This window comes from Rhincodon typus, chromosome 4 (genome assembly GCF_021869965.1).
Source record: "Rhincodon typus isolate 14 chromosome 4, sRhiTyp1.1, whole genome shotgun sequence".
Classification (NCBI taxonomy): domain Eukaryota; kingdom Metazoa; phylum Chordata; class Chondrichthyes; order Orectolobiformes; family Rhincodontidae; genus Rhincodon; species Rhincodon typus.
In genome coordinates this window covers 85,809,618-85,830,745 of record NC_063335.1, presented here as the reverse complement: position 1 = coordinate 85,830,745, position 21,128 = coordinate 85,809,618, and the positions used below count along the sequence as shown (strand labels likewise).

The following is a 21,128-nucleotide window of genomic DNA, read 5'->3' as shown; positions in this document are numbered from 1 at the left end:
CCAGCTGCAACCATCAGAAAATGGAATATGAATTCAGCATTTAATTCTCGCAAATGGAAAGATCTCAAAGTTGTTGAGCTTTTTGAGGCTTCCACACATCAACGACGAGGGCACAGTTTCATCCCAAGAAACAAAACATTACTGAACTTTGAATTCTGTATTAAAAATTGCACCAGGCTAAAGGTTCTATGGCTGTCTTGTGCACTCTTGTTAGAACTTCTCATGTGTAAAATATTTGCAAAAACAGATCTGGAATGAAATCCCTGGGGATATTTGATATAAACAAAAATGACTGGAATACAAAATTTCTATTGCTCAGCCACGGCAGCTCTCAAGTTAATGAGCACAACATTCAAACAGATTATGAGGCATGTTGTCTTAGAATCCAGTTGGATGCTTCCAGTATCACTCACTCTTTCCCATCCATTGCATATTCAATTTAATAAATTAATCCTTCAGCCCCATGATAAACATTGTAACATAATTTTATACACATAAATCTTAATCGCAAGGCACTGAGAGACCATGATAAATCATTCACTGTGGAATATACCTTTGGCTACTGAGCTAAATCCTTTGGATACACACAAGCAATACTCTGAGATGATAATGTTTTGCTTCCTTCCTTACCGAAACTTCCTGGAAACTACTTCCAGGGTTGAGAAAAAGCAGATAAGCAACACAGACAAACAAAACGGGAGCAAACAGGTCTGGGTCAGTCGGACAAAGAATTCCTGTGATGGGGTCTGGAAGGTTTCTTGACAAAGCAGCAAGTTTGTATTGAAGTCTCTAAGTTAAAAGAAAAAGTATACATTACACACAGTGACAAGAACAGATCATACAGTCAATTCTGTCTACTCATCTTAATGATGTAAAATTCTCAACTTCAGAAAGGCTTTACCACGGTTCTGAACTAGCCATATGTTCCAATAAAAATAGAATTTAAACATCAAAATGCAAAAATATTTGCTAAAGAAATAAGTTAAGATTTATACCAGGAAAAAATCTAAAGCACTCCATGCAATGCAATTAAGACAATCACAACGTACATACGTTAGGTTATATAAGCATCCAATATTCTGCTGAAATGTGTAAAGAATATGGTAATTATTATTATATACGGAATACACATACACAAACACTAACTCAAATTATCCTGAATATTTTAGCTAAAGTTGTAATTATTTCAATCATTGCATTTAAACAGAAACATTCTGAAAAAAACAGAGATGGGAATTCTGGGGGATAATTTCTGCTCTGTTCACTTATTGTGCTATCTATGGTATGAGATATACCTAATTCATGAATGAAGCATCACAATTTTTACAGAATGTAACATCTTCTTATACACCCACTGACAGGTCAGAAATTAATTCAAAAGCACCACTATTGCAAAGAATTCAACATTGGTATTATTTTCCAAGACTATAACACGTCAAACACATGTTTGTGACTTCAATTCCCTAATATAGACTGGAATCTCCTAAGTGCAAATAGTTTGGAAGGAGCAGATTTAGTCAGGTGTGTCCAGGAAGGATTTCTGACTCAATATGTAGATAGGCCGACTGGAGGGGAAGCCACATTGGATTTGGTGCTTGGCAACAAACCAGGCTAGGTATCAGATCTCTTGGTGGGAGAGCATTTTGGCGATAGTGATCATAACTCCCTGACCTTTACTATAGTCATGGAGAGGGACAGGAGCAGATGATACAGGAAATTATTTAATTGGGCGAGGGGGAATTACAATGCTATTAGGCAAGAACTGCGGAGCATAAATTGGGAACAGACGTTCTCAGGAAAATGCACAACAGAAATGTGGAGGTTGTTTAGGTAGCACTTGCTATGAGTACTGGATAGGTTTGTCTCACTGAGGCAAGGAAAGGATGGTAAGGTGAGGGAAATTTGGATGACAAGACATGTGGAACATCTAGTCAAGAGGAAGAAGGAAGCTTACTAAAGGTTGAGGAAGCAAGGTTCAGACAAGGCTCTAGAGGGTTACAAGGTAGCCAGGAAGGAACTGAAGAATGGGCTTAGGAGAGCGAAAAGGGGTATGAAAAAGCCTTGGCGCGTACGATTAAGGAAAACCTCAAGGCGTTCTATACTTATGGTGAGGAACTAGAGGATAGCCAGAGTGAGGGTATAGGGATAGTGGAGGGAGCTTGTGTGTGGAGTCGGAGGAGGTAAGGGAGGTCCTTAATGAATACTTTGCTTCAGTATTCACCAGTGAGAGGGACCTGGTAGTTTGGGAGGACAGCGTGAAACAGGCTGTTATGCTCGAACAGGTTGACTTTAGGAAGGAGGATATGCTAGAAATTTTGAAAAACCTAAGGATAGGTAAGTCCCCTGGACCAGACAGGATATACCCAAAGTTACTACGGGAAGCGAGGGAAGAGATTGCTGCGCCTTTGGCGATGATCTTGGCATCCTCACGGTCTACTGGAGTAGTACCAGATGACTGGAGGGTGGCAAATGTTATTCTCTTGTTCAAGAAAGGGAATAGGGATAATCCTGGGAATTACAGACCAGTCAGTCTTACTTCTGTGGTGGGCAAATTGTGGGAGAGGATTCTGAGAGATAGTATTTATGATTATGATTAGAAATAGTCAGCATGGCTTTGTGAGGGGCAAGCCTTATTGACTTCTTTCAGGATGTGACAAAACACATTGATGAAGGTTGAGCAGTGGATGTGGTGTATATGGATGTTAGCAAGGCATTTGATAAGGTTCCCCACGGTAGGCTCATTCAGAAAATAAGGAGGCATAGGATTCAGGGAAAGTTGGCTGTCTGGATACAGAATTGGCTGTCCAAAAGAAGACAGAGGGTGGTAGTAGATGGAAAGTATTCAGCCTAGGGCTTGGTGACCAGTGATATTCCGCAGGGATCTGTTCTGGGACCTCTGCTCTCTGTAATCTTTATAAATGACTTGGATGAGGAAGGGTCGGTTAGTAAGTTTGCCGATGACACAAAGGTTGGTGGAGTTGTGGATAGTGTGGAGGCCTGTTCTAAGTTGCAATGGGACATTGACAGGATGCAGATATGGGCAAAGAAGTGGCAGATCGAATTCAACCCGGAAAAGTGTGAAGTGATTCATTTTGGAAGGTCGAATTTGAATGCAGAATACAGGGTTAATGGCAGGATTCTTGGCAGTGTGGAGGAACAGAGGGATCTTGGGGTCCACGTCCATAGATCCCTCAAAGTTGCTACCCAACTTGATAGAGTTGTTAAGAAGGTGTATGGTGTGTTGGCTTTCATTGGCAGGTGAATTGAGTTTGAAAGCCCCAAGGTTATGTTGCAGCTCTACAAAACCCTGGTTAGACCACACTTGGAATATTGTGTTCAGTTCTGGTCGCCTCATTATAGGAAAGATGTGGAAGCTTTAGAGAGGGTGCAGAGTAGATTTACCAGGATGCTGCCTGGACTGGAGGGCAGGTCTGATGAGGGAAGGTTGAGGGAGCTAGGGCTTTTCTCATTGGAGCGAAGAACGATGAGAGGTGACTTGATGGAGGTTTACAAGATGATGAGAGGCATAGATAGAGTGGATAGTCAGAGACTTTTTCCCAGGGCATAAATGACGATTATTAGGGGGACATAATTTTAAGGTGATTGGAGGAAGGTATAGGGGAGAGGTAGGTTCTTTACACAGAGAGTTGTGGGTACATGGAATGCGCTGCCGGCGGTGGTAGTGGAGTCAGATACATTAGGGACATTTAAGCGACTCTTGGATAGGCACATGGATGATAGTAAAATGTGTGGTATGCAGGGTAGTTTCATCTTAGAAGGATAATAGGTCGACACAACATCATGGGCTGAAGGGCCTGTACTGTGCTGTACTGTTCTATGTTCTATGTTCTACGTAAGAGCAGAAGTCAGGTCCTACATGTTACACCCATCAAGGCTGCTCCACAATTCAATAAAATCATGAATAATCTGACAATCCTTAACTCCACGTTCCTGTCTTATCCTCATAATCTTTCATTCCCTTACTGATTAAAAATTTATTTCAGCCTTGAATATACTTAATGATCCGCAATTGACAGCCCTCTGTGGTAAAGAATTCAACAGACTGAATAGCCTCAGAAAAAGACGTCTTCATCTTGGTTTTAAATGTGCAACCATTTATTCTGAGACTATGTCCTCTGGTCCTAGATTCTCCCACGAGGGGAAACACCTCTCATCATTTACTCTGTCAAGTTCCCTAAGAATCTTATATGTTTCAACCAGGTCTCCTCTTAGTTTTCTAAACTCCAATGAGTACAAGCCCAAGCTTTTCAATCTCCTCATAAGACAGTCCCTTCACATCGGAACTAAACCTAGTGAACTGTCTCTGAACTGCAACCTCCTCTGCACTGTCTCTAATGCCAGTATGTCCTTCCTTAGATAACAGGACCAAAGCTGCTCACGGCATTCCAGTTGTAGTCTAAGGAGTGCCTTGTATAGATTTAGCAAGACCTCTGTATTTAATACTCTATTCTCTTTGAAATAAAGGCCAACAATGCATTTGCCTTCCCTATTCCCTGCTGAGAGGAGACAGTAAGGACTGCAGATGCTGGACCCTTCATCAGTAACTGCAGGTTCCAGACCCAAAACGTCGACTTTCCTGCTCCTCCGATGCTGTCTGACCTGCTATGCTTCTCCGGCTCCACATTTTATCAACTATTCCCTATTGATCTTGGATGTTAGCTTTTAGCAATTCGTGCACAAGGATCCTCAAATCCTTCTGTACTGCAGCTTTCTCCAATCTTTGCCCATTTAAGCACATTCAGATCTTCTATTGCTCCTGCCAAAGCGCATAACCTCACGTTTTATTCTTTGAAGTTTTTGAGAAGATTTGTAGCTCGGATTGTGGATGAGGTTATAGACTTGCTCGCCGAGCCAATGTGTTTGGTTGCAGGCATTTTGTTACCCTGCGAGGTAACATCGTCAGTGCGCCTCCGGTGAAGTGTCGGTGTTCTGTCCCACTTGTTATTTATATGCCTCAGTTTGCTGGGGTGGCGGCATTACTTCCCGTTCTGTTTTTCAGTAGTTTGTACATCAGGTCCAGTTCAATGTGTTTGTCAATGGAGTTCCGGTTGGAATGCCAGGGAATTCCTGGAGGTCTGGCACGTCTCTGTTTGACTTGTGCTATTATGGATGTGTTGTCCCAGTCGAATTTGTGTCCTTCTTTGTCCATGTGTATTAAGACCATGAGGATTGGTTGTGTCTCTTGGTGGCTCGTTGCTGTTCATGTATCCTTATTGTCATTTTTCTTTCAGTTTGGCCTATGTAATGTTTTTCACAGTTCTTGCAGGTGTTTTGTATATTACGTTGTTTTACTGGTTGTGGGTATGGGATCCTTTACATTCGTTAGTAGCTGTCGCAGGATGGTTGTTGGTTTGTGCGCTACCCTGATACCTAGGGGTCTGAGTAGTCTTGTGGTTATCTCTAATATGTCCCTGATGTATGGTAGGATGATCAGTGTGTCTGGCCGTGTTGTGTCTTCTTGTTGCAGTCTGTCTCAGAGGTAACAGCGGATTGTGCTTTTTGGGTATCCATTCCTTTAAAAACTCCATATAAGCGCTCCTGTTCTGGTTTGTGCAATTCTAGATTGCTGCAGTATGTTGTGAATCATTTGCATAATGTCCTGATGCAGCTCCATTTATGGGTGTTAGGTGCTTACGTGTGGTCTTTCTGTACACGCTAGTCTGGAAATCCCCGTTGTTCTTGCATTCTACCATTATGTTCAGGAAGAGTAGTCAGTTATTGTTCTCTTCTTCTTTTGTGAATTTTATTCTGGTGAGGATGTTGTTTATGTGTCAGTGGGTTTCTTCCAGTCTTGTGCATTTGATAATCGTGAAGGTGTCATCTACATTGCGGACGCAGAGTTTGGGTTGTATAGTGGGGAGCGCTGTTCATTCTAACCTTTGCACTACTGCCTCTGCAATCAGTCCTGATATTGGGAATCCCATGATTGTTTCAATATACAGCCGTTGAAGGTGAAGTGGGTTGTGAGGCACAGATCCAGCAGTTTCAGGGTGCTGTCCTTGTTGATGCGGTTGGTGTTGTGGGGTGCCTGCCTTCCTGATTCATCCAGCAGTGTAGCAACTGTCTCTTTAGCTAGATCAATGTTTATGGCTGTAAATAGTGCTGTTATGTCAAAGGATATTATCTCATTCTCTTCTATTCCGGTGTCTTTGATGCTGTTGAGGAATTCCTGGGAGGAGTGGATGGAGTGGGTAATGTTGTCAACTGAGTATTTCAGTTTCCGTTGTAGCTCTTTGGCTAGTCTATATGTTGATCTATACTATATAGTCTGTACTATATGCCAACTGATGGTGATAGACCCAACACCACTGTTGAAGAACCAGATCAAAACAACCCTAAAGAAATTACACAACTCAGGAGATATCAGCATGACAGACTACTAAAAAAAAAATGAAGCCATAGAGATCCAACACAGCTTGCTTCTATGGACTCCCCAAGGAACACAAGCCGGGGTTTCCCTCAGACCTATTGTCTCACTACCAGGCACACCAACCTCTCCTTTTATTCTATCTGCCAAGTCTTTGGCCCACTCACCTAACCTGTCTATATCCCACTGCAGACTCTTTATGTCATCCTCTGGTAAGCATTATCAACTGTGATAACATGCAAATAATTATTGTTAAATACTAGCTTATAACAAAATCAAAACCAAAAATATAAAATACCCAAATGGAAGAAACTGCACTTGTAAAAAGTATAAATCATGTTGAATGGGATCGGGAAAAGGCGTTGAGTGGAATCAGGCAAATCCTTCTTGTCCCTTACCCACTTAAAATGACCTGGACGCAGAAGCTCAAATTTGGTGATTTCACAAAATAAAATAGAAGCAGCACAGCCAGCAATCAAAAATTTTCAAAAGGCTTAGATTAGGTAGACATTCAACAATTTGAGTTTTAGTAATGTTAAATGTAAAATGTTACACATAGCTTGACACAAGATGAGAAGTATGCAAGCAATAAAGTAAATGAATTAGCATAGGGAAAAAAGGAAAATGATCAAAGATGAAAAATTTATTGCAAAGTCATACGGCGCAAAACAAATTGGCAGGTTATGTTATCAAAAAGGTCAACCACAAGCCATGAAAGTTACATTAGTGCTTCACAGTGGACCAGTCAGACTCTACATGGAACACTGTTTAGTTTTTGTTCAGTATAAATCTTCAATCCACAAAGATAATTACTTGCATGAGAAAGGACACCAACAAGGACAAATAGGCCTGATGAGTGTAGCAGAAATGAGGAATGATCAGGCAAGACTAAGATTTACAGTCTAAACAGATGGTGGTTACGGGTAAAACCTCACTGAAGCATATAAAATATTAAGAAATTCATCAAACATTTTTTGATTATTACTTCAGCATATCCAAGAAAGTAAAGTGAAGAGAATATAACTAAAAATTAATGCATTTTAAACTTACAGAAGAAAATTTCTTTATCAGTAATAAATCCTCAGAATTATTTATTAAGCAAATGAATAGAGATAAAATATTAGGAATATTGGAAACAGAAGTAAATAATGGTGAGACAGTTCATGCGTTAGAGGTACAAACATTAGTGATCTCAGAATTTGTTAAATTCCGTTCAAAATGTAGTTTTCCTCATCACATGCTGTTAATGCTGCTATCTCAATCGTACTATTCACTTTGGAGGTGGAATTCTAATTATTGGGGGGCTTGATTATCTCAGTTGGCTGGATCACTGGTTTGTGACACAGTGATGCCAACACTGAGTTCAATTCCGGTACCAGCTGAAGTCACTAAGAAGATCCCACCTTCTTGATCTCATTCCCTCACCTGAGGCATAGTGATCCTCAGGTTTACCTCACCACCAGTCGTCTCTTACTATTGGCCCTCTGGGACTATGGCAACTTTGTCTTTATGTTTTTAAAATAGGACAAAGCTGAAGAAAATTGTCATCAAAATCTGACGTTGCAGCTAATCAAGGCTGGAGAGGAGTAACAATCATAGCCATGACTAAGTAAAAGTTTAATGTGTAGTTATTTATGACTCAATCACCTGTGATATTACACAAGGGGTGAAAAGACCCAATGCACTTTTCAGTTAAAACAGAACCACAAGGGTTGAGAATAACAGTTCTGAGGAAGGATCTCTCAACCCAAAACGTTTATCTCTGATCTATCTCCACTGGTGATGACAGACCTGCTGAGCTTTTCCAGCAACTTCTGTTTTTGTTTGAGATAACTGATCCAAGCTGAGGAGGGGAGAGGAAACAGGACAAATGATAAGCAAAGAAGAGATGGGTGAGGAAAGAGTTGAAGCGAATGGATCGAGAAAGGGGCAAGGTGGGAGAGAGGGAAGGTAAATAGATAGAGAGAGAGAGAGAGGAGGGAGAAGCATGCCGAGTGGGGACAGGTATGCAAATCATTTGCCAGCTGTGCAGAAAAGTCATTCTGCATTGGAAATACGACTGGAGCTCTGCTGAGAAAATACTAACTCCTCTGTGAGTTCAGAAATCATACGACACCAGGTTATAGTCCAACAGGTTTATGTAAAAACACAAGCTTTCGGAACCTTACTCCTTCTTCAGGTGTTAGTGAGACAGGTAGTATCAAATACAGAATTTATAAGTAAAAGATCAAAGGGTCACACCACTGATGAGGATGTATTAAACAAACCTAAGATGCTGTTAAATCATTAATCAGTTAGAAGGTTTTAATTGATTAATATACGTAAATCCCCGTATTCCTTTGAAGTCACTGTCCCGAGAAAACTAAAGGTTTTATCAGTGTAAAGAAGAGGTCACCTTCGAATAAACCTGTTGGACTATAACCTGGTGTCATGTGATTTCTGACCTCGTCCATCCCCAGTCCAACACCAGCACTTCCTCATCCTCTGAGTGCGGAGATTAATTAAGAACTGGCAGACAGAGCAGAATTAAGAATTTTGTCTCAGGCATGGAGTTTGCTGATGCACATTTGTCTATTGAGTGGGACTTCCATGGATTTACCTCAATGGATAGGAGAATATTTAGGTAAGGATGAACTGAAGACATTCTACCATGGATTGGGCAGGGAGGAGGTGGGGTTCAGCTGGTGACTAAGCATGGAGGGTTGGGTCTCTGACTCAGACAGGGACATACTTTGGTGGTATTAGTCTTTCAAGTTGCATTAGCATTTATTTTCACTTCTTCTGAAGTTGATAAGTATTTTGTTTATTGAGTGGGTGCTGCAAACTTATATAAATCTTTTCATGGAGTTAAGAATGCAATGTGCCATTTTATGACAAGTCATGCTGAGCTATAACTGACTATGTGACTCATTTCATGTGGTCCTTTAATTGACCCTTCCTTTGATTCTTTAAATGGCATTAAATCTCTTTGCAAGAACATTTTAAAAATACATTTTCTTCCTTTTTGGGGATTTCTGAAAATGGGTTACATATTTTATCCTTAGGCAGCCTGTCATATGTCACATAACCATTATTTTCACAGCACTACATGTTGTGGAATGGTCAACCACACACTGTTTACGATAGAAAGTAGATTCTTTCCTCTGTCTATTTTTAACTTCATACCATGAATGTGTTGAATTGCTGTTTTGGGACTGGCCAGTTAGTCTGCAAAAGGCATGCTGCCTTGTATTTTTCTGGTATTAGTTAACGGGTGTTAGTTTTAATTTTTGCACAACAGACTTTAGCATCATGAACTTTGACAATGAACGTTGGCAGACTATTCAACTGTAGGGATAACACGGCCATGCAGAAACATTACATATACATATGTAATACACACACATTTCCAGACTTTCATAGCAGGGTTCCTGCACAGCAGTGGGAGCTCCAATCAAGTTCACCCTTCGGTCCAGAACACAACAGTGAAGCCAACTGTGGCACCTTAACTAGCCCATCAACAAAGACCAAGTAACTTACATTAGGTATTCTTTGATGTACTTGGAAGAAACGAAAACTGATCACACCTCAGAACATTAAATTAGCATCAATACTCAACAGTTAAAGCTCTACTCAAAACTTACAAAATTTATTAAAATATTGTTCCCAAAAAAACTCAAAAATGTAAAATATTCAAATATACCTTGTAGTATTCAAATCAAATTTTGCTTCAAAAAACTTTAATATATGTTCATTTTCTTCTTGGGAGATGATTTTCTGTGAATATTTAAATAATCAGAAATTGTGAATTCATGGATTGCTATCACAGCCAAGTGGCAAACACAAAGCTACTAACAACAGGCCAAAATTATAAGGCAGACACATCATCTACTTTGCATGTGATGGAGAAATTACTTATCGTTTTATCTCGAGTGGCTTTTGTTACCTTTAAATTAATTTTCTAGCAATGATAGATTCTTGTTCACACTCAAAACATAGGTCATGATCAGGACTCCTGTATTGCAATATAAAAGGATATGCACAGAATCAAATTTAGTAGCTACTCCAGTTCTGTGAAACCGTGGGGAGATCACCTGCAAAATGCTGCCAGTCAGGTTGAATATTATTGATTAGAAAATTAGGTTAACATGCTGCAGTTTTCATTCAAACCTTATAGGTTCAAGAAAGAATACCAGTTACATAGTTATGTGTCTTCTAAACACAGATTCTATAAACCAATAATAATCCAAATAAAATAATCCAACAGAAGTTCATTGACAACTGAAATAGGTTTTACTCTTATGTTTCACTATTCTGGTAATTCTTGCCAGAAATTACTCTGGGAAACATTTACATTTTTCAAGTACTTAATATAAATAATTTTCTGTTGCATGAGACAGTCAAACTTCTGTTTTAATTGAAATTGAAAAAAAAAAAGTGATTAAAGTAAATCAAGTAGAACATTGCTTATTAAGCACTGCACTGAAAAATACGGAGCTGTACAGATCAGAAACACAGGTTCGATCACTCGCTCATGTTCAGTTAGCTGATCTTAGCTGCATTCTATTCAGGTTATTATAACTGGCTCTTGGACGATAGGAACTAAATTCAGACAGGGTTTCTATTCATGATCATGGCCAATTGGTCTCCCACTGGAAAGAATGTAAATTTAAACATTGGATTAGCAGGAGATTGAGCTTGGCTGGATGCACTCAGCAGTGGAAATACAGGCCAACAACTGTTTACTGTCCAGGCTTACCCAGGAATAAGGGACAGAGTATTAAAGTACATGAAACCATATGGAAAGCTTCAAGAAAACCAAGATGGTAATCAGGGTAGAAGCAGCTGGGTCATTATAATTGATCTTACTGTCATGCGATAGACAGCATAAAGAAAGACAACTGATATTCCTATTTCACACAATAAGAAGTGGTCCTTGTGTGAATCAAAATCAGATCACCTGTTTAGTTTGTGGAGTTGGTTAAATAAATTATTTTGCATAAATGCATGCCCAGTGATTCAAGCAAACCTTTCTCATGCAGAACATTTAAACTGGCGTGAGAGTTGCACTCAGATACTCTTCAAACACAACAGGCAGAAACATATTAATATTCCATCACAAAGAAGAACTTTCAGTCTCTAAGATGCAGCCGTGAGGCTGTATAAAAAAAGTGTCGCCTGTGAAAATATATGAGAATAACAAAGAAAGGGAGAGAATATGTGTCAGATAGGCCAAAAACTACTACCTGACTACCATGTAATGATACATGCTGAAAGGCACATAGAATGAGCACAGAATCAGGCTTCGTGGGTCAATCCACAGCACGTGGACTTCAGCGGATCAAGAAGGCAACTTAACAGCACCTTCTCAAAGTCAGCTAGGATTGGGCATTAAATGCTGACCCAGCCAGTGATGCTCATATCCCATGAATGAATTTTAAAAAAAAGTTTTGATGCCATCTATTGAGAACTGAATACCAACAATTTCCAACAATTATTGTCTAGCCTCACAAATAAAGAATTGCTTCTTCAATGATGGTCAATGTAAACAAACATAAATCTTCAGGAGGTGAGAGAAAATGTGAGAAGGAAGGGAATGTTCAGACATCCATGTTCTGCCAACTAAGTTAGGACCATTTCTCATTCCACTACAACTTTCACAACAACCTCACTGTCAAAGTCTTTCACCGTACACCACTTCTAACCATTGGCCACAACTTCTTTCCTTTGTGTCTTGCAGGTGCTAGGAGCATGTCCACAACCTCAGCAGAGAAACAGTTTGCTCTCTTGCTTCATAATGTGATCTTTATAAAGGACTTGGATGAGGAAGTGGAAGGGTCGGTTAGTAAGTTTGCCAACGACACAAAGATCGGTGGAGTTGTGGATAGTGTGGAGGGCTCTTGCAAGTTGCAACGGGACATTGACAGGATGCAGATATGGGCAAAGAAGTGGCAGATCGAATTCAACCCGGAAAAGTGTGGAGTGATTCATTTTGGAAGGTCGAATTTGAATGCAGAATACAGGGTTAATGGCAGGATTCTCAGCAGTGTGGAGGAACAGAAGGATCTTGGGGTACACGTCCATAGATCCCTCAAAGTTGCTACCCAACTTGATAGAGTTGTTAAGAAGGCGTATGGTGTGTTGGCTTTCATTGGCAGGAGAATTGCGTTTAAGAGCCGCGAGGTTATGCTACAGCTCTACAAAACCCTGGATAGAGCACACTTGGAATATTGTGTTCAGTTCTGGTCGCCTCATTATAGAAAGGAAGTGGAAGCTTTAGAGAGGGCGCAGAGGAGATTTACCAGAATGCTGCCTGGAATGGAGGACAGGTCTGATGAGGAAAGGTTGAGGGAGCTAGGGCTTTCTCATTGGAGCAAGGAACGATGAGAGGTGACTTGATAGAGGTGTACAAGATGATGAGAGGCATAGATAGAGTGGATAGCCAGAGACTCTTTCCCAGGGCGGAAATGACTATTACGAGGGGGCATAATTTTAAGGTGATTGGAGGAAGGTATAGGGAAGATGTCAGAGGTAGGTTCTTTACACAGAGTGTGGTGGGCATGTGGAATGTGCTGCCAGCGGTGGTAGTGGAGTCAGATACATTAGGGACACTTAAGCGACTCTTGGAGAAACACATGGATGATAGTAAAATGTAGAGTATGCAGGGTAGTTTGATCTTTGAGTAGGACATAGGTCGGCACAATATCGTGGACCGAAGGGCCTGTACCGTGCTGTACTGTTCTTTGTTCTAGGTTACCCCAAAAGGCACTTTCTTGGCGTCTGAGGATGATAGGGTCGAGGCCTCAAGAGGACACACTGGCAAAGCTGCCTCCCGCACCTGCCCATGCACCAGCTCAAATACTGACAGCTCAGTGGGAACATCAGCCGTAAAAAGTTTGACAGCACAAGCTGGTGAGCATCTCACTGTGACAGCTCCACAGCTTGCGGAGGGAGAAATGCCCATGTTGCTGGAATGTGGAGGACTGACAAAGACCTGGCACCTGTTCAACACCAGGCTGGAGAGGATCCTGTGGTATTAGCAATCAGAGACTTCAGCCATATGCACTGGAACATTAGACCAAGCTGACTGTCATCTGGGTACCTCCATGGATAGTTTGGGCACTGCCACAAAAAGCCACGTCCAGCACCCTCAGAATCTGCTCTCCATCATCCCTACGACTGGTCCTCAGAACCACAGGCACGTGAAAGGGTGTAAGTAACCTGGGGAAAAATAGAGGTGTAGGCTATTTTCTAAACAGGGAAAGGCTTTGGAAATCTGAAGCACAAAGGGACTTCGGACTCCTGGTTCAGATTCTCATAAGGTTAACAGGCAGGTTCACTTGGCAGTCAGGAAAGCAACTACAATGTTAGCATTAATTTCAAGAGGGCTAGAATACAAGAGCAGAGATATACTGCTGAGGTTGCAAGGCGCGGGTCAGATCACATTTGGAATATCATGCGCAGATTGGGCTTCATATCTAAGGTAGGATGTGCTGACATTGGAGAGGGTTCAGAGGAGGTTTCCAAAAATGATCCTGGAGATGAAAGGCCTGTCATATGAGGAGCAGTTGAGGACTTTGGGCCTGTAAAAGATGGAATTTAGAAGGATAAGGTGGTATCTGACTGCAAGTTAGAGAATACTGAGAAGCCTGGATAGATGGATGTGGAGAAGATGCTTCTACTAGTGGGAGAGAGTAAGACCCAAGGGCACAGCCTTAGAGAGGAGGAATTTCTTTGGGCAGAAGATGAAGAATCTGTGGAACTCATTACAGCAGATGGCGGTGTAGGCCAAGCTATTGAGTGTGTTTAAGACAGAGATAGACAAGTTCTTGATTGGTAAGAAGATCAAGAGTTACAGGGAGAAGGTAGAAAATTGCAGTTGAGAAATTTATGAGTCGTCATTGAATGGCAGTTCAGACATTATGGGTCTAATTCTGCTCCTATGTCTTATGGTCTCGCATTGCTGTTTCTTGCGGCCCTCTCCCTCACACGTTGAAAAACATATACCATCCACTCTTGTGTCACAGTCATTTTCTTTCCCAATTCACACGTTCAAATGATAGTAAATGCACATCAGCCAATGACTTCTAGCCTCTTCCTTTATGAGTCAGTGACACCCCAAACATTCAGATTCCCTTCCAGATAGGTTTGAAAGTGACCCATCAGCTTCACACCTCCCAAAGTCGCTACCCAACCTGTTACTTGAGCCTGCACTTAGCAACCTTAACCAAACCCCGCAACCAGCCGATGGTATAAAAGGTGACTATTCCAGGTGTAGTCATACATTGTTCTCGTCAAATGTCCTCAATCACTTTTGAAGCCAGGGTGCTCTTGACCACGGATGACTCCACTGCCCTCATTACACAGCTCCCATCCATGTTGTATGTATAAATATGTTACAAATCCACTTGACCCCTTTACAATTGGTATCCCCCTTTCCCCAAGCCTGCAGCCCCCAAGTAACCTTCCCACAACATACCTAAGTGTCCCTTGCCTCCTCCCCTATCCACCCTAACAAGAAATGCCCAGACCCCTGACTGATGCTTGTATATCATCCTGACTGCGTTAGCCTTACACCTGGCTGGCTGCTATGAGGCTACAGGATTCACCATGACCCATTCCCAGACTGTAGAGGCACGGACCCCCTGACCAAGATCACCCTGACCATGCACGTAACTGTGGCCAAGCCCTTGGAATGGTATCAGTGTCTGCCTTTCAACTCACTGTGCTAGGGTCCTCTGACTGACAGGTGCCTCCAAGGACTACGGCAAGGACTACACTGCTGGACTCTGAGGCATAGCCGTTTGTTTGCTGCACGTGCAGTGTGCTTGCTTGGTACATGGTACAGACATGACGTAGCGCAATGCCATAAAGCAAACTGTACCCCCCCAGCTTGAGTGAGAACTGTTGACCAGCAAGACAAGCTGCCTGGTTGTATGACTATATTAACTGACACAGAAAGGCAAGGAAGGGTTACTGTGAGTATGCAGGTGGACGCTAATAAGTGAGCGCTAAGGAAGCAAGCTGTCATGAGATGCAGCTTGGTCCAAGCCACGAGCTAGGTGTGTCCATGCACCCAAGATGTCCTTGCAGCAGTGTTTCAATACCAGTTGCTAGTAAGCCCTGTAACGCATGTACTTGCAGGACATTTAGGAAGCACAGACATCAGTGAGGTATCATGAGGATTGTTAGAGATCAGCAAATATCAAATGCCAATGTCTGTGAACAGGGGGTGCATGCAGTTACTGCAAATGCATCGTGCCCCGAGAGGCTGTGTTACACTGAGGAACATGAAGGTATCTGCTCCAACTTCCGCATCAAGAGTTCTCAACATCTAGTTTGTTTGCTGCAGGAGGTAAGATAGGAAGCTGAATATTAATCCTGCCATTAGTAAGAAAGTTAACCATCTATAATTCCTCTTAATTGGCAACTTGTCACTGCCTGGCAAGAAACTTTCCTTGTTGCTTGGCAAATGTATAAAGGATATGGCAAGTTGGTCCCAATGTAGAGGCAGGTCTCACCAGACTTCTCACATGATTCTGCCACAGACTTCAACATTGCCCATGTTGTTCAGGCCCTTATAAAATTTCACTCGTGGTCTTCTTTGACTACTATGTCGCCATTGAAGTTATTGAAATAAGAGATAACTGGTCTTCAACAAATAAAATGCAAAATAATAATGTCAAAAATTACATACCAAGCTGCTGTATCTCATACTTACTTTTATTACAAGATTTAAAGTGACTGAAACTGTGAAAACCAAATAGAAATGAAGCAGCAATTTCAGCAGTCTCGCTACAAAGTGACCTTTCTTTAGATTTTGCTGTTAAAGAAAAGGGGAAAATTAGTAAGTTGTAAAGCACAATTAAAACACACATCATGCTCAGAACATTTTAAACTAACAATAGTTCACAAAAACAAAAAACTTGACCATATTGTACCCAACACTGAGATGGATTTTCATTCCTCTGTTGGGTTGGATATAAAAATGATAAGTAGAACTCAGTTGCAGGATTTTGTGCTCCACTCCCATAATGTAGCAATTTTTAAAGTGCAGGATAAGAGAGCAAATAGGAAGCCTGCTCGCAGCAATTGTGCCTTAGCCACTCCATTCTATATGTGGGAATTTTACAGTCCCTGCTATTTTTATGTAATCTGCCCTGTCCTGGAAGAAAACATGGTACATGGCCAGACATTTCATTAACCATGGGAAATTCCTAGTTTAGAGTCAGGAAACAAATTCAAAAGATGCTGACACCTTCACATGTCACAATTAGAAGTTTTATGATAAATCAAGTCTGTTTTAAACACAGTGATTAATGATAAGTTTATTTAGAAAAAGTAAACAGCTATTAAATTGACAAGCATTGTGAAAGTAGAAATGTCTTCAACTGCATTGGATAAAGTGCTCTTCTGCATTCAACAGTCTTGAAATTCAGATTTTAATCTGTCAGTTGTATTCTATGCTTTGATCTTTGCAGTGATTGACCACACTGCATTTGAAGCAATGGTACAGATGACTAACTTCTTCGTTGATAGCCCAACTGTTCCTCTGTTTTAATGCATTCAGCTGCAGAAATTTTTTGACACAGTTGTGCAATGGAATTTCAGTTTGAATGCTTGGTTGAGCTGCAAATCCCTTAAAATGAATGCAACTCAGCAGCAGTTGTTGATACAACCATCTAGGGAACTGTGATCTTTGATCTGATTGACAGTTTTATGAGCTCCTAAGATTATGAATGACTATTTGAAAGTTCTTTGACCTCTTAATAGACTTTTTCAAACAAAATACGAATGGTTGTATGTTTAAGTGACAGTTTCAGACTTTCCAATATTCTAACAAGGCTAATGAAATCTGTCATAGTGGATACTGGGTATGTAGATATGCTGAGATATACAGGAAATGCAAGATGCAGAGTAGGTCAGTGAGAAGGACGAAGAGGGGCGAGGACTAGTATACCTAGCACTGATGTACAGAACTGGGTTAATATTCAAGTGAATGGAGGCAGGCAGCTTCTATCTTGCCCACCCGTCCAGCATCAGACTATTTCTATTCCTACCTTGGGGCAGCATCTAGTAGCCTCAACTCCAGCTAGTCCCCATATTGTGGATGGGCACCGCAGGCAGGCAGCACAATTATGATGTTTGGAAATGGTCAAAAATAGAATTATTGATTGCTTAAAGATGAAAATCCAGGCTAATGCATTGAGCAGAAAAAAGTTCTTTCGCTATAATTGGTTGTTTTAAATTGGATAAACTGAATTTTCTGTTAACACACACACTAACAAAATCTTAAAACTAAGTGATTAGGCTTAAAAGGCCCCATTCTATTACCTGAATGTATTTTGCAAGATGTGAACCACAAATGAAGCTTAGCAATGGGGAAGCCAGTAAAGCAGAATTTCTGAACTGTATAAAATAGCCTAGTGCAAGGCACACTATATACATCCTGTACACGTCGGCAACCTACAACAGAGACAAGGATCATCTTTAACAAATTAAAAAAAAAAAGCAAAGCCACATCCAAATAATTTGCTTTTGTGTTCAGTATATTCCTTTATTTGAATTCAGGCAGATAACAAAATAATTGCTCCACAATGCATTGGTTAAATAATATTTTAAAAAGCATGAATTTTATTTTCTTCCACCTGCTTTATAAAGCTAACAAGAATCAGAAATAGTAGGAACTGCAGATGCTGGAGAATCTGAGATAACAAGTTGTAGAGGTGGATGAACACAGCAGGCCAAGCAGCATCAGACGAGCAGGAAGGCTGACATTTCGGGCCTAGACCCTTCTTCAGAAAAGGAGGAGAGTAACTTCTTCAGGGGAGGCATCCTTAGAACTGTAGGTTTTCTGAAGAAGGGTCCAGGCCCGAAACGTCAGCCTTCCTGCTCCTCTGATGATGCTTGGCCTGCTGTGTTCATCCAGCTCTACACCTTGTTATCTAAGAATCAGAAAGATAGTTTTATGAATATGGGAAATTATTCCTCAAAGACTTGCATTAATAACCCAGACTTATTGCTGAGAAATAATAATATGAGCATTTTATTTCACAGTCTGAAATAAAACTAAAATTATTCATCAATAGTCATAGCCACTGCACGATTGCAAATAAAATAGTATCCCATGATATGCTTCAGGCTATTGTTGCTTTCCAGGAAAGCAGTAACTGAGTGTATTCAGTCTCGTGTTTGTATTAGATCTACCCAACCAGCCAAGAACCACGAATAATTGGTCAAATGCCTCGTGTTAAAAGTCAGCAGACACTAATGCATAAAGGCAAGTATGCACACTATATACACATTATATGTGTCTTTGATGAACAACAATTGAAGAGTCTCAGATGAAACCAGACAGTCTTTCATTTCAAACAGTGACATAAGCATTAAACCCACCTGCTGGCAAAAATCTGTTTGAGCCAGATTTACAACATTAATTAAAGGCAGTTTTAGTACAAACAACATATTTTGGATTCTGATGCAATTATTATGCTAGATCCAGCAATATAAACACTTCTTGGGACGGAGTTCTAAGTCAGTGCAGATCAGGATCAGTCTGATTCAGCCACTTTTATTTACTATCAATTTCTGTGTGAGCTATAGGAATACCATGATAGAAAATCAGTGTACGTATGGTTATTATGAAAACGCTCTACAAACACAAGATTTTCCTTCAAAAATGTTTGAAACAACTTGTAATGATTTAACCTTGACCACCACCATTATTAAAATGTACATGATCAATATGTTGTGGTCAGCTCTAGTTAACTTCACTGTATCATTCCTTTGTCCACTCTTTCTCTCCCTAACAAGAATTTATATTCTATTTAGTACACACCTTGCGGCTTTGAATTAGATCCAAGCAATCCAACAGGAACACACTGAAGGCTTGTACAAATAGTACGTAGTGACTAATCTCCCACATCATAATAAAGGCAAAAGTAGAGGCACACATCAGGAGGTATGAAAACATCTAGGCAGGAGGAAATTGCAACATTAGCTTTGTTACCCAAGATCTTAAACACAAATCTCAATTTAAGACCTACATCACTACACAAGTTACACTGGGAAGTTATGCATAATGGCTACGCTTTTCAGTAGCTGATCTTCTATCCATGCAGATATATTAAGCCCTAAACCAGAGCTTTTATTTTCTGCAATTATCTTTGATTTGCCTTAGCAAATGCCTTCTGGCAGTCTTTAAAAAAAATAACTACATACACTACTTCCTTTTTACCCATAGCTCATGTTACTTCCTCAGAGAACTCCAATAAATTGGTAAAAGGTGATTTCCATTTCACAAAACCATGTTAACTCTGAATATTTATCTTGAAATTTTCCAAATCCCCTGCTATAATGTCTTTAATAATAACTTCTGAAACCTTCCCTTTATCATCTGTTAAACTAACTGGTCGGTAGTTTCCTACATTTTGTCTTCCTCCCTTTTCGAACAAAGGACTAATTTTCAATCTAATGGAGCCTTCTCTGAATCTAAGGAATTTTGGAAAATTACAAATAACTGTCAACTACCTCACTAGTCATATATTTTAAGGCCCTAGCATTAAGTGTGTGAGGACCCAGGCACTTGTCAGGCTAAAGCTCCAATAATTTGCTCAATACCACTTCATAAGTTTCTTGAATTCCTCTCCAATTTCCTGTTTTACAATGGTTTCTAGGATGTCACTTGTATCATTTACAGCGAAATGCAAAATACCCGTTTATCTGCCATCGCCTTATTTTACACATTAATTCCCCAGACCTGATTGGAATAGATCAAAGCTTGCTTGCAAAATCTTTTCTTTGATAAAATGGTCTTTCCCTTGGTTGAGGAGTATAGAATGAGGGGGTCACAGTTTCAAAGTAAAGGGGGCGGGACATAGGACAAGATAATATTTTTTAAATTCAAAGGCTTGTGAATCTTTGGAATTTTCTACCCCACATGGGATATGGAAATTCAGTCATTGGCTATGTTTAAAATAGAGATAGACAGATTTCTAAACACCAATGACAGAAAGCAGAGCTTTCCACACTTTTCGCACTGTGATCCCATTCTGACAGATACTCTTACTGTTTCTGTATCTCTAGTTATCTTTCCCTCATACTGACTAGCTAGCATTCTCTGATACCTGAATTCTTCTCTCCTTTTAATATTCTGTCATTCTTTTCTGCCTTTTATATTCTGTCCAATGTTCTGACCTGCGACCTACACAATTGTATGCTTTTTCCAGTTAATCACTAAAATTAATCTATTCGGTACATTCCAAAATAGCCCTTGAAATGTCAGCCATTGCAGCTCTTTTGACTTAACCCTAAGCCTAACTGGTCAGTTCACTTTAGCTAGCTCTGCTTTTATGCCCTCATAATTGCCTGTATTAGAATACAGCCAAAGGTGACCAAAAACTGATAAAGAGAGAATTCAATATAGATGTAAACTAGCAACAATATCCACAAGAACAATCTGTGTAAGCTTCCATGCTTCTACAGGTACATAAAAAGGGAAATATCTGGCTAAGTCAAATGTGAGTCCATTTCAGGCAGAGTCAGAAAAATTTACAATGGGGAATGACAGACAAGTTAAGAAATTAAAAACCAAAAGGACTGCAGATGCAGTAAATCAGGAAGAAAAACAGATGTTGCTAGAAAAGCTCAGCAGGTCTGGCAGCATCTGTGAAGAAAAAAAATTAGAGTTAACGTTTCGGGTCTGGTGACCCTTCCTCAGAGCTGATGGTAGCTGGGAAAACGTCGGCTTATATGCAGAAAA

The 21,128-nt window shown here is 40.4% G+C and overlaps 1 protein-coding gene across 2 annotated transcripts in view; it reads right to left on the bottom strand.

Moving 5' to 3' along the window:
- Positions 1-21,128, bottom strand: part of LOC109912830 (dpy-19 like 4) — an 86,545-nt gene that overhangs the window by 30,338 nt on the left and 35,079 nt on the right. For both annotated transcript variants that reach the window (XM_048595981.1, XM_020512271.2), the window contains 5 exons: positions 19,206-19,340; positions 17,702-17,833; positions 16,089-16,190; positions 10,071-10,144; positions 631-789 (listed from right to left, as the gene is read on the bottom strand). In XM_048595981.1, the coding sequence (XP_048451938.1) occupies positions 631-789; positions 10,071-10,144; positions 16,089-16,190; positions 17,702-17,833; positions 19,206-19,340 (602 nt within the window). The remainder of the gene's footprint in view (positions 1-630; positions 790-10,070; positions 10,145-16,088; positions 16,191-17,701; positions 17,834-19,205; positions 19,341-21,128) is intronic.